This window comes from Phalacrocorax carbo, chromosome 9 (assembly GCF_963921805.1).
Source record: "Phalacrocorax carbo chromosome 9, bPhaCar2.1, whole genome shotgun sequence".
Lineage (NCBI taxonomy): Eukaryota > Metazoa > Chordata > Aves > Suliformes > Phalacrocoracidae > Phalacrocorax > Phalacrocorax carbo.
In genome coordinates, this window is record NC_087521.1 from 13,127,123 (window position 1) to 13,140,375 (window position 13,253).

A 13,253-nucleotide genomic window follows, 5' to 3' on the forward strand; every position below is an offset into this window, starting at 1 on the left:
GGGCTTTTTTTGAGGATTGGGATGTGTTGTGTCTGTTCATATGTTCTGTCCCCCGTCTGCAGGAACAATGGCTTGTTATTTTAAAGCATATAGCATGTGTGAATGAGACAGCTGATTGAAATGAAAGCCTGACTATGCTACACAGACAATCCAAACCTGACCTGCAGGTGAGGAAAGCTGCCAGGAGACAGTCACTAGATCTGTGCCCTCAAGGCAAAGCCCCTTCCTGCCTGCTGGGAAGCCTCCTTAAGGAAGCAGAGCTGATGATTAGACCTCTCTATACAATGTCAAACCTCTGGAAGGTCTTCTTACCCTTCTGGCATGTGCCAGCAGCTCCTTTGCTTTTGAACAGGATGGCAGTCCAGGCTCTGTGCACAATGGAGGCGGAAGTGGGCATATGCCATGGTCCCCACATCCTTTTGGGGAGTGATGTCTGTCTGTCAGGTGGGAGACAGTCCTCACAGGATATCCAGCACTCGAATTCACAGCCATAAAATATCAAACGCCTCCTGAGCTGCATGCAGATATGCACTGATGATGAAATTGCTCCCAACAGAGCTGAGAATAGAGTGCAATGTGAGTATTGTTGGCTCTATCATTCCTGATAAAGTTTGCCAGTTGCTTCCCTGGTGACCTGCTGTTTTTACAGAACACACCAAGCGCTGGTGGATTCCAGAGGCTGTGAGGTGCAAGGACAGCTGCATTCCCTGAGCATGAGGGTAAAAGAGGGGGGAATTTTCAGGAACAGTCAGCAATATGGCCAGTGCATACTTCATAGGCTCGGGGAAGTGGTGGAGTCATTTGGGGAGAACTAAATGGACAAAAAGTTCTGAGCATCAGTGAAATGGAGACAAAGTGAAAAAAATGGTGTTTTGGAAGTGGTGCACATGGGCTGATGAGAGGCGCCTGGAGCAGAGTGTGACAGTGACTGCCAGGTTTCTGGCATTCTGCACTGTGACTTTGTGTGTGGCTCTGAGAGCACACCACAGTCCCCTTGGCTGCTCCCCTAACATGCTACCCCAAGTCCCTGTGCAAGGTCTGCAAAGGGAAGACTCAGCCCAACCTGATGGTTTCCACTGAGTTGTTGGTCCAGGCTGGTTTGAACTCCTCCGGTGACTGCTGGCAATGTGATTTCGAGCCTCTGGTGTTCAAGGAAAGCTCCCTCCTGAAGGACGCAGTGGGCACGGGGGAGCAGAGAATATGTCCCAAGGGATATGTCTGAAGCCCTATTTGAAGCAGCAGACCACTGTCCAAGGGGCAGTGGGCAGCTTAATTGCAAGGGAGCACACACAGCTTGTTGGGGGCTGAAAATTATGGTCTGGGTAAGCATCTTCCATCACTAAATTCTGTGATACAGTAGATACACAGTCACATTGGGTCTGTGATTGCTGAGTCCATAAGTGTAGTTGACGGACTAGCTTTACCTAAAATACCCTTTAAGAAAAAGCGCTTGAAAGATGATTACAGAATTGAGACACCATCATTTAAAGCTGCCTGAGGCAAACTCCTTTGAAAATTGCAGCAGTGGAGGGACAGAGAGAGAACTGCGTAGCCCTTGATTGTAGTGTTGTTCCCTCAGGACCCATCCCCCCTCCCCCTTAGTTTCTCATCTGATATGAGAGAAAGCAGCAGTAAGATTCCTCATCTGTCTTATGAAAATCCGATTCTGAGTGGCTCTGATCAAACCTGGCTGGCTGTCAGCAGTGGTGGCCTTCTGTGGAGGGAGGGAGGCTTCTGAGGAGTTGCTGGATGTGGAAGTGTCATGGGTGCTGCCGATCAAAGAGGCATTTTTTTAATAAATATATATAAGAAAAAATAAAAAACCTAAGGATTTAGCATAAAAGAAATGTAGTTTGTCTTGTTTTCCAGCATAACATGAAGAGGATGAAATAGAATCAGACACGCCTGCTCCCGAACATACTTCCACAGGAGCATCCTGAGAGGCTGCTTTCCTTGCCACAGTAATGCCCTAATGCAAAATCACTCATCTCCAGCATTGTTGAGGAGGAGGGTTTTGTGTTTCTGAGTTCACCAGACCCTTCTCATCTGCTGCCCCACCACCTTCTGAGTATGTTTCAGCAGGGAGATACTGCAAAGGAACAGGGAACAGCCTTTGAAAAGAGGAAAACAGATGTTACTGAAAAGGAGGGCAGACATAGTGCTCTGTCAAGGGGCTGCTGGTAAGGCTAGGAGGTTTGTTACCACTCTAAATGCTGATAACCTCAGGAATATTGTGGACTCCAGGTCCTGAGCCTGTCCTCCAGTCTCTTCAGTCTTCTGCTGCTGGTGAACAAACCTATGCATTAAAAGATTCTTCATCTTTAAAGCCACCATTGTCTGCTCTTACTTCTTGAATAACACAAGCCATGGATTACTGGCTGTTGAAGCCCTGCACTGAGCCCAGTGACTCATCTGACAGGGCTGTTTTGTGCCCTGTGTCTCTTCACACTTCCCAGGGCTTGGAACTGGGCAGAGGCTTTGTGTCAGTAGCAGCCTTGGGAAGTAGCGAATATGCCTGATGCCCATCCCCAGCAAGCTCTTATGTAAGGAAGGATCCATGCCACGCCAAGCAGTCTGTGAAAGCACAACGCTGTTGAAGCAAGTAGAGTGTCTAATGGACCACCTGACCGCCCTGCCAGTCACCCGTCTAGCTGACAGTATCATCAGAGCTTGGTGGCTGAAGAAAAAATTATTTTGTCTGATGCAAGGCAAGTGCATAATCTTTTAAGGCAAGGCTGGAGGGTCAGTACTGAATCTACTGCATGACCTCCCCTAGATCCTATGAATCCTCTGGCACCTTCTCACTGGGTGATTTTTCCCATCAGCTTGGCCAGGTTGTGCTGTTGCCATTCTCTTCTCAAAAGTGTGCTTTAGGACATGGGACGCTCAGGTTATCTTCTGCTTGTCTCAGGCTTTTAAGGCAGTGCCCTATTAGCTGTGGTACTGCTTTTCACTCTGCTGTTTTCATCTCCCTGCAGGCTGATCAGGCAGGTATGCTGTTCCACATTGGCCTACTAGTAGGGCAATTTCACTCAGGGAAAGGCATCCCTATGAAATTAATGCCCAAGTATCCAAAGAAGTGTTCTTTATCCTCTCTATTTGCCTGCTGCTCTCCTGAGAAAGCTTCCAAGAGTCTTCAAGCTTGTTTGTGTGTTCAGCAGAAGCTGTCTGTGTCCCTTGTTCCTTATGTTTTTTTGAAGATTTTTTTTTGCCTGTTGCTTTCCACTTTTTTCTTTTCTTTTTTTTTAATTCTCCGTTTTTCCACTTGGAGAGAAAAATTATTTATTGCATTGAGATGTGCTAATTAAAGCCATTTTCTGGTATTTGGTTACTGAAGTGTTTGATGTCTCTCTGACAAGACCATGAAATGCACGGAGTGTCCACAGGGACAGAATTTGCTGAACACGGTGCTTTGTAAATGAGGGGACACAGTGTCGCAGCAGCTCATGAATATGAAACGCCCATGATGCTACCTCAGTGGACTTGGGAACACAGATGAATCCTGTCATGTGCTAAATGAGACCAATTTCTTTCACTTAACTTCATCTTCAATCAGACCTTCTTCCATTTGCCTGTTTAAAATTCCCCAAACGTAATGCAGAAGGTAACAGCATTCAGTAAAACAAAGTTTTGCAGCAGCAGAGATATTGTAATTATTTCAGTTTTACATTTTATGAGCAAGTAACTTAAACTAAAGTTAGTTTCATTCTTATGCCTGCTTAGTGGCAGGGGACTGCCAGCTCCAGAAGCCAGTACCCTCTTTGTGTTCTCTGGATATGGTGGTGTGGGGACAGGGAGGGCAGCACGGTCCCCAATGCAAGAAAGTCCATTCTGAACTGGCCTTTGAAACGCTCACCCAGTTGGGGAGGCAAATCAGACCACTGGAGATTGAGCCTTTTTTTTTGCCTGTCAGGTTGTTGGCTTGTGAGACGCTTAAAGCAGCTCAGGGAGAAAGTAGCAACCACACTGCTGACTAACTGCAGGCCTGACCTGGGACATGGTTTCTAGATCCAGCTCTGCCACTGATTTATTGCCTGATCTGATTCTGTCTGTCCTCACTTATGTGCTGTCTTGTATCTAATGGAGAACTTTGTTCTTTGGGGCTAGGACCAGATCTTACTGTGAGCTTGCAGGGTTTTAAGGGTCCGAGCCTGCAGGCGTTGCTACTAAACCAAAAATTAGCTCTGCTTGGGTGGGGAAGTGCAATTCACCAGCTTGCAGGAGTAAATGGGTATTAAGGTGGTGCAGGTCCTTCTACCTCCCTGCCTGGTGCTTTCTGTGGTTGTCTTCCTCAGCTGTGGGTAAGTTATTTGCTAAGAGGTAGAAAAGGTGATGGTTACTGCTTGTACTCTAATGAACGGGTAAAGCTCTCCTTTGTTTATGACTTAAAAAGCCCCCATTCCTTGCTTGGCTATCTGTGTGTAGCAAGCGTCACCCTTAGTCTTTCCCCTTCCTCTTTTCTTCCTACCATCCACACACTTCTGCCTTATGCTATTGGTGTCTTGCCATAACTTAGTCATGAAGCTCTTTTTTTGTAAGTCAATCCAGCTATGGTAATAATGACATTAAAATGAAAATAAAGTATTTTTATTGTAATAAAAATACTATTATTGTATGCTAGGCCTTAGATGTTCTGAGTCCATCAGTTTGGTGCAGTATATTATAAATCCCGTTAGCCAACATTTGGTACTGGTATCTCCTACCCCACCATAACTTCTACATGGATACATTAATTTTGGTTCATTCTTTGTTTGCTCTTGTTCACCATCATCTGGGCGATGGAGGGGAGTTTGCACTGGTCATCTAGCATTTGGTGCTCACTCAGTCTTTTGCATTTCTACCATGAGCAGTTTCTAAAGCCAGTATCTTGTTTCTTTACGGGCTGAGAAATCAATGGGGAAAGGCTTTGTGTTATTCTGTTACCAGTTGTTTTGAGCCATAGAGAGAAGCCTCATCCATTCCTCTTTAAGGTCACTTCATGTACTGAGTTTTTTATGTTTCCCCCCTCCATCTTCTGTTGCATACAGTCATCTCTTCTGCTTGTAAAACACTATCTGACGTGTGTGTCTACCTATTCTCCCCTCCCTTCAGCTAAAATGAAAGGAGGATACTCAGCTTCAGGGAGAGAGTGAGAGTCATTTTTAGGAGCACTCACTCTGGGAATGTTATCTGCCACATGAAATGGAGATTCAGAGGAGTTCTCTCTGGAGGAGACTGGTTGAGGGAGGTGGCATAGGTAACAGTATCTTGCAGCACAGTGTTCAGGGGCCAGCTGGGAGACCAAGGTTGGTAAGATGGTTTGTACTCAATTTGTTCCCCTTTTTAATACTTTTTACCAGTAACTCAACTTTAATATAAAAGTTTCTTACTGTTAGTATCACACCAGTTCTGATTTCAGTCTGCAGGAAAGTGGGAGAAGAACAGCTGAAGCTGTAAGATTTTCGTGTTGCTTCTGAGATTTGCCTACAGTTTTCATTAAAATTGGTTGATATTAAAGACTATGGAAACTGCTCTCTCCCTCAAAATGCAGCTGAATAATGCAACCTCCCCCTCCCCAAAAAACCCTGGAGCTAGACTGCAGAGAAACACTTTCTGTTACCAGGTTTTGAAGCTAACCCTTCTTCTCAGCTACAAAATATTTTCTTTTTGTAATGCACAGGCCTTTGTTCAGTTCATTGCAGTGACCTGGTATCTGTGAAGGTGTTTCCTTTTGCACCCAGGTGGCTCTTTAGCATGTAGGTACATTGTTTTCTATGTAATTTCATGTTTATTATGTAATGTATTTTATGTTATATATTATATATGTGTAATAACATATTTACATATATATATATGTAAATTATACATGTAATTTCTAAAATTTACCTACCTGGGCACTGAATTCAGGCATGACAGCCTGGTCAGTAAAGTATGTGTCAAGTTTCTGTACCAAAACCACAGGCTTAGCAGTGTGATGGAAAACGATCTGAAGGCCTCACACTGAACAGGAGGGAAAAAAGTGGGTCACAGAACAAAGCACAAAGAGCATGGGTTTGTAATGCAACGTTGATGTTGGAAAAAGCTGTATGAGTGCTGTGGTGTGAGGCTGGGAGGACATGGTCCTGTGAACATTTCTGCATGTACTAATGTTACATGTAAGTAAACTCACTGCAGCTAATGGGGATTTTAGAAGTAAAGCATACGCCTACTCTCTTGCAGCCCATGAGCTTCTTCCCTCTGCAGCTGACATAGTGCCATGACTTGGCTGTATCACCGGAACTTACTGGAAAAAAAGATGAGAGTCCTAAGAAGAGCAACACAACCAATTAAGGAGCTGGAGACTGAGTGAGGGGAAAGGTTGGGCTCTTGGTGATAAAGTGAGAACTGAGACACTTTTCAAACTGTACAGAGAGAGAAGGGAGAGGGATTCTAGAGAGGTGGCACCATGGGAATTGGCAGAGGGAGGAGGAAATTATGAGTAACAAGAGAAATAAAGACCCAAATATTTCAGGGCTGATTTGCCAGTGATAGCAGTTAGCCTGGGGAGCTGATATTTTCTTACAATTTGTGACATTTTTGTTCTGTTTCCTGTCAGTCTCTGACAGTCCTAAAGAGCATTGCTTCTGCCTAGAAATGGACAAAATCATCCGCAGTTTGCAGTAAGAACAAGCATGTGTTGGCCTTTGTTGGAAGGGCTGGCAGGAGTCCCCAGAGTGTTTCCAGCTCTTCTGTCTGAAATATTTTTCAAAGTGCCTGTAAAATATTGGGGTCTTGAATTTCTTTTGGAAAGAATTTCTATGTGGTTGACTGGATTTTGCTAATACAAAGTAGAGGTAGCACTCTGCAAGGGGTTTGGGAATGTCTCCATGGAATTCAACGGCACTGAGATAAAACCAGCACTGGCAAATCCAGGACTCTTTGGGAACCTGCAAAAGTGGAAGGGTCATCACTGATCTGGGCCCTAAGTTCACAGTTTTCTCCAGTGCAAAAAGAGATCAACAAAAGCAAAAGGGAACCATGAAAGGAGACCCCAGAAATAGCTGCCAAAATGAGCACCAAGTGAAGAAATTCAGTTTGCTGCAAACACCTTCCGCACCTCTGCTGTCAAAAGAGGATAAGGATCTGACCTTCTCCTGCTACAGGGAATGCTGCTGCATGGGCAAGGGCAGCTCTGTTCCCTGGTAGTTCTTTATTTAGTTGTGTTTGCTGCGCAACATTCAGGGTCTCCTGCTGAAAAGGATAAATTAGCTCAAGAGAGATCAGACTGTTTCTCATTCCCGTGCTTATTTTCCTGGACCTAACAGGGCACCTCTGTACAGCGCTTCATTCCTCCCCTTGGACCAGTCTCACCAGTCTGTTCCCTCCTTGGTATTTGTTGCTTATATATGGGGGCTTTCTCCAACATCACCACTGAGCAGGTTTTACCAGCTGCCTCCACAGGTCAGTCTGTCTGTCCACGGAGATGCTTTGGTCCTGTAATTGCATTTTGCCTCAAGTTTTACCAAGAGCTGGGAGCACCTGCAGGGGAAAGCCAGTAAGATAGCAGCTTCTTCTGTGTATTGTTCCTACAAGCAGAGGGCGGACAGATCTGCCCCAAATGTCCAACGTTGACTGGTGATGCATTTCTTGCATATGCCGCCTCTGTCTAAGGGACAGCCTGGGGGCTTGTTGCTGCAATTTCCCTTTAAACGTCTTTGGGAAGTTTGTTGTAGTCAGAGAGCTGCTCTGCAGGCACCTGCTCCTTGGGCAGCTGGGGAGCTAAAAGGCACAGCTCTGCTGAGGCCAGCCAAGCTGTCACTGCCTTTCACTGTGGCCAGGCTCTCGCGGCAGCCCCTGTCCCGTTCAGCCTTCCGCCAGGCAGCCAATTAGCAAGAAATCCCACTGTGTGGCCAGCTCCAAACAGCCACCGCGCCAAGGCCCGGGCTGACCCGTGTCCTGCCGCAGCTGGGCGAGGGCTGCCTCCCGCCCCGCCGGCCGGTGAGCTGCGGGGATATGCAGTGGATGTTCAGCAGGAGAGTGCAGCTGAGAGCCTGCGAAGCTCTGACAGGCAGCTGGACAAGGGACTTTTCAGGCAGACCCTGCCTGGAGCCCTGAGCGCCACAGGTGGGAGCACCTCTCCAGCTCCTGAATATTCATCTCAGCCTGGGCTGCAAAACGGGGCAAAGCCAGGCCCGGCCTCCTGCTGCTGTCCAGCAGTAGCATAGCCATGCCGCCAGCAGAGCTGGGAACAGCCTGCTCACTCCAGCATCTGCACACTGTGCAAATGAAACCTCTTCCAGAGCCAAAACACCAATTTCTCCACCATCTGAGGGCTCAGGATCTCTGGAGAGCCTTTGTGGCCTTGAACCTTTAAAGGAGCTCTGTGCTGGTGTACTCTGTCCTTGCTTTGTGCCTCCAGTTACCTCTTCCTCTCTCCATTCTTGCTCTCTCAATCTCCAACTGTTTACAGGACTGTCAAATCCAAAAGCATGCAACGCTCCCAGAGCCTTGCTCCTTTAGCAGGATATGGTATGCACCCAGTTCTTCCTCTCCTCCATTCTTTTGGCTCTAGCATCCTTTTTAGGTGGAGTAACCGCAGTCCTTGTGCTGGGAATACCCAGTGACCCAGATGTCAGCCGTTCCAGGGTCACAATAGAAATCACGAAAAGGTTTATGACATTACAGCTAGGTGCATTTTCCCTAGTCTTTGTATCTGCTAGATTACCAGCACTTCCTTTCTGAGCTATCAGGAAGGTCACAGGCCTCTGCAGTCTGAGACCCAGCCAGCAGCTCCTTCAGCATGGCTTCTCCCAGTTTCTGCTCCACGTTTCATTTTTTACAGAGTCTAGGTGACTGGTGGCTGAACTGAGCAAATGATAACACACCTCATAACAAGCAAATTCTTGCCAGTCTTAGGATGATGGCAAGTAGGCAGCGGAGTTTAGTGCAGCTGCCTTCTTTCAGCTTCAAGGTTGTGTTCAAATGCACAGTCCATGGCTATGAAGTCCTACCCAGCCCAAATCTGCTCCTCTTGCAAGATTTCTTTTGACCCCAAGCTTCAAAGCTTTATTGCCTTGTTTTAATATTAACCAATATATTTTTAGTCATTGCTAAATAACTCTCTTGTGTTTTTCTCTAATAAGAAACAGGCTGTTTCATATCTGTGAAGCAAGGGAACCTTTGTCTCTAGTGAGAGGAGAGCTTAACACCCCCCACTTCTTGCTGCTGCATTCTCTTGTTGCAGACATTCCTGTGATCCCTGACTTGGAGGAAGTCCAGGAGGAAGATCTGGCCATGCAAGTGGCAGCTCCCCCCAGGTAAGAGCACTGCCAGGTGTTCTTGAGGATCTCATCAGCAGTGTGAAATGGCTGGTGAAATTAAACTCCATCTTATCTCACGTTCTCTGGATGCCAGTGGCAGTGCCATTCAGCAGGATTCGATGCTGTGTATTGTGGCAGTGGGGCTCCAAGCTGAACAGTGCAAACTTCTTATTTCCTATTACACGGAGAAAGCAATTACTGCATATTCTCTCTCTATATAAAAAAACTACATTAGAGTAACATGTTTGATGTTGTAAAATCAAACTCTTGAAAGTTAGGAATTGCTTGATTTAAGGTTGCCTGTATAACCTCAGATGCCTCCAGTACACATTATTATCATGTAGACTTTGATTATGCACAGTCGTAGGCTGCTTTGCCCTCCACAGGATATCCTTCTTACTCAAGTGCCTAGTTAATTCGCAAAGAGCAATCCTGTTGTTTGAAGATGTTATCAGAATAGTTTTGGGGTTAGCTCAAGGGAGACCAGCAAGTTTTAAAAAATGAAAGTTTTGGGAGTTTTATCTTAAATGTATCAGCAAAGTCTTCTCTCCCCTGTTGGGCCTATTGCCAAGATCACAGACTGCGCTTTCTATTGTCCCTATTTGGAGGGGTGGGATATCTTACTCCTGACCACAGGTGCCTCTCTCACAAGTATGGAGTAGGTATTGTAATTAAATAGCTGTTAACAAAAATAAATGACACTTTATAGTAGAAAATTTAAAATTACTTTGTCTCTCACCAGAGTTCATGTCTCTGTTTTCTCTCTCTTTTTATAATACCATCTGTTCCTCCTGTATCCATAGTTTCCCTGCGATAGACAGGACAAGTAGTTTTCATGGACGAACACGAACAAATTAAATTAATATAGGTCTTTTCTATAGTATTGCATCACCTGTGAAGGGAAGTATGGCACAACAGTGTATTACTGACACCCCCCCCCCCACTGCCCCCTGCCATGTTTCTTTTTGAAAGCTACATTTTAAGAAATTGTATTTAATAAGCTGTGACTCAGCTCAGACATGGAAATCACAAGGTCCGTACTATGCTGCAGGTTATGTGGTGGGGGTCTCAGAACCTGCTGGAGCTGTTCCAATGCTCACTATAGTCCTGTTTTCTTTCTGGCCCTTGCAGCTAGCCTGTGGATCTTCTCTCTGGCATGCTGGCTTCTCTGAGGGAGTCTGTCGTCACTCCACATCCTATTTTTATGCATGTGCACAGCCCAGCATGCAGATTTGTCAATGACTGTTCATTTGCTGAATAAGATTTGCTTCTGGCTGGGGACACCCATCTCGAGAGTCCACATGGGTAATTGTCCACACATGTGGACAATTGAGATGGGTGTCATTAGATTCATATTCATGCCACCCTTCTCAGATGTGCTTCCACACTTACCCAGGCTTGTTCACTGACCCTTTCTGTTTGCAGTGTGCAGGTGAACCGAGTGCTGACCTACCATGACCTGGACAAAGATCTTATGAAGTACGCTGCCTTTCAGACTCTGGTAAGCGGATGTTGCTATAGGGTGATCAATGTGACTCCCTCTCCTTTCAGGCTCCCTTCACCTTCCACAGTTGTATTCAGCTTGATAAAATACACAGCACTATCATCCAAACAACTTCCAGTCTGCTTTCAAGTCTGTTCCTCTCTCTGCTGTGTGGCCTTCATGCTTGTTTGTGTCTGTAAATAGCGTGGGTATGGTATCTGCTGCTCAGATGAGGCTCCTGCTGTTGTCCTGGACAAAGTGTATGTCCCTTATGAGGCAAATGTGCCTATCTCTAGCAAGACCTACCCAGTGAAATGATGGTGTCCACTTTCTCACTGCCTGTAAGACTGTGACTGTGTGTGTTCATAGGATGGAGAGGTTGACCTGAAGCTTCTCACCAAAGTTCTGGCTCCAGAGCATGAACTACGAGAGGTGAGTCTCTCTATCATGGGAACACCAACATAGCAAAAGCTTTTTATGTGTCTCAGACTATACTTGGAAAGTAAGCCTCTGTCAGTGGGGTGGAGGAGAGAGATGAGGAGGAGCCTGTGAAGAGGAGCTTGTCTAAGAAGATGGAGGTCTGATTTCCCCAGCAGATTATTTTAAGGATATATAGGGCTTTCTCTGTGAGAGATTATGCCATCACTATGATTGGCCCCCTTCAGTGTGAAAGAGCTATTAGGGAAAATATGAAGGGCCTAGCACTGACACAGATCCCTGCAGAGACAGTGCTCTGTATGTTGTCTTTTGGTAGCCACGATGAGCTCCAGGTAGTACTGCAGGGCAATACAGAGGGACAAAGGCAGAAAGCGTTTGGGGTTTGGGCAGAGGGGCATGTTAAAGCAGGACAGAACAACCTCAATACAAATGGGGAGGCAGGAGGTCTGGACTTGCAAGAAAGGATTTTTGCAGCTCAGAATTGCAGATGCTTCAGCAGAAGCACAGAAGGGTTGAAGATTTTCATGGCTCCTCCTCACGCCCTGCCTGGGAATACCTAAGATTAACAAGTATCAAAAAATCTGTCCTTTGCAGAATTTTGGAACATGAATGATTCTGTAAAAATCTTTAAATTGTAGGAGGGATTCACATTTCATTTTGGCTAGAATTCCTGTTCTAGCCAACTGAATCTGTGACTTCCCTGGCAGGGGTGGTTGCCACTTAGTTTCTCTTTGCTGTTCATCTTGAATATTTGGCATTGTTCAGAGACCTCTGAGTGTCACCAGTAACATTTCAGCATGTTTGTCTTTTTCCTTTTGGTAGGATGATGTCAGCTGGGATTGGGACCATCTCTTCACAGAGATATCCTCAGAACTAGTGACTGAGTGGGACCTGGGACAGTCTGAGAGAGAGGACCACTTCAGTCTGCCCTAGAGCACTAGCACACCAGACATCTCATATATGCATCCCCTGTAAATAGGTTAGCACTTTAATTTTCTATTCACTTGTTTGTATTTGAGAATTTATTTCAGACATGAAAATAAGTAGGACTTTGCTTCATAGGAAAACTGGCTCGGGAGAAGTGTTGGGTATTTTGTAATAAAAATCTTTGTTCTCAAAATAGATTAAGAATTCTAAACACAATAAAATATTTACTTACGAACAGTCACTTCTGCCTCACTAGCACCTTCACAGATAACTGCAACCGTTGATCTTTCCTCTATGAAATTGCAGCCTCTCTGGAGTGGACCATCTTACAATGGAGTGTGGCTTTCCCTAATGGCTATCAGAGAAGCTTAGGCTGATCAGATTTGTTTGCTTAGGACATCAAGATTACCGTCTTCCTCACAACAGATGCCACAAGTTGTCGGTTACCCAATTTACATTTAATCCAGCAGCCTCCAGCCATCCCCTGCTATTTTAACCTCTCTCCTGGAATCTCTGTATTGACTCAGAGGAGGCAGCATCACCTATTTAACTGCCAACAGTGCTTCTAACAGCACCTCTTTTTTCCCTTGAGGTGTCCCAGCTAAGCTCTGACTAGACCTAGCCCCACTTAGCTTTTGCAATCAGATGAGATCACAGCCTGAACGGAGATAGCTTCAGGCAACAGATAGTTTGCAAAGAAAATACTGTTTATTCCATGCACGTGAAAGAATGGAGCCTGCTGCTCTGAAACAAGGTAACTCCCTGGTGGGTGTCTCCTTGGAACCAAGTAACCTGCTCTTAGTGTCATCTAAAGAAAAATCCATTTAGCTGTTAATGCCCTGTCCCCGTAGGATCATGGTCATTACTTGCAGGAAACAGTAACTTGACTTATAGCCCAATGTCCTTCAAAGCCTTGTACCACTGGAGAATCTTCCTATACGCTTCTGGGGAGCAGTAGAGTTGCTGGGAGGAAGGCTTGCTGGGCTGCTTTTCCTCGCTTGTTTAGTCGGTCTAATAGAGCACTGCATTCTCACTCTTGTACTGACAGCAGGACAGGTCAAATAACTCACTGTTAAGCCAGTACTCTGCAAAATTTCAGATCGGAGTTGATAGGCCAGACAATTCTA

General features: G+C 45.6%; 1 protein-coding gene across 2 annotated transcripts in view; it reads left to right on the forward strand.

Moving 5' to 3' along the window:
- Nucleotides 1–12,367, forward strand: part of IFT43 (intraflagellar transport 43) — a 45,935-nt gene extending 33,568 nt beyond the window's left edge. For both annotated transcript variants that reach the window (XM_064460429.1, XM_064460430.1), the window contains 4 exons: nt 9,203–9,275; nt 10,704–10,779; nt 11,131–11,193; nt 12,022–12,367. In XM_064460429.1, coding sequence (XP_064316499.1) covers nt 9,203–9,275; nt 10,704–10,779; nt 11,131–11,193; nt 12,022–12,132 — 323 coding nt within the window. In that variant the 3' untranslated portion in view covers nt 12,133–12,367. The remainder of the gene's footprint in view (nt 1–9,202; nt 9,276–10,703; nt 10,780–11,130; nt 11,194–12,021) is intronic.
- Nucleotides 12,368–13,253: the final 886 nt, after the last annotated feature.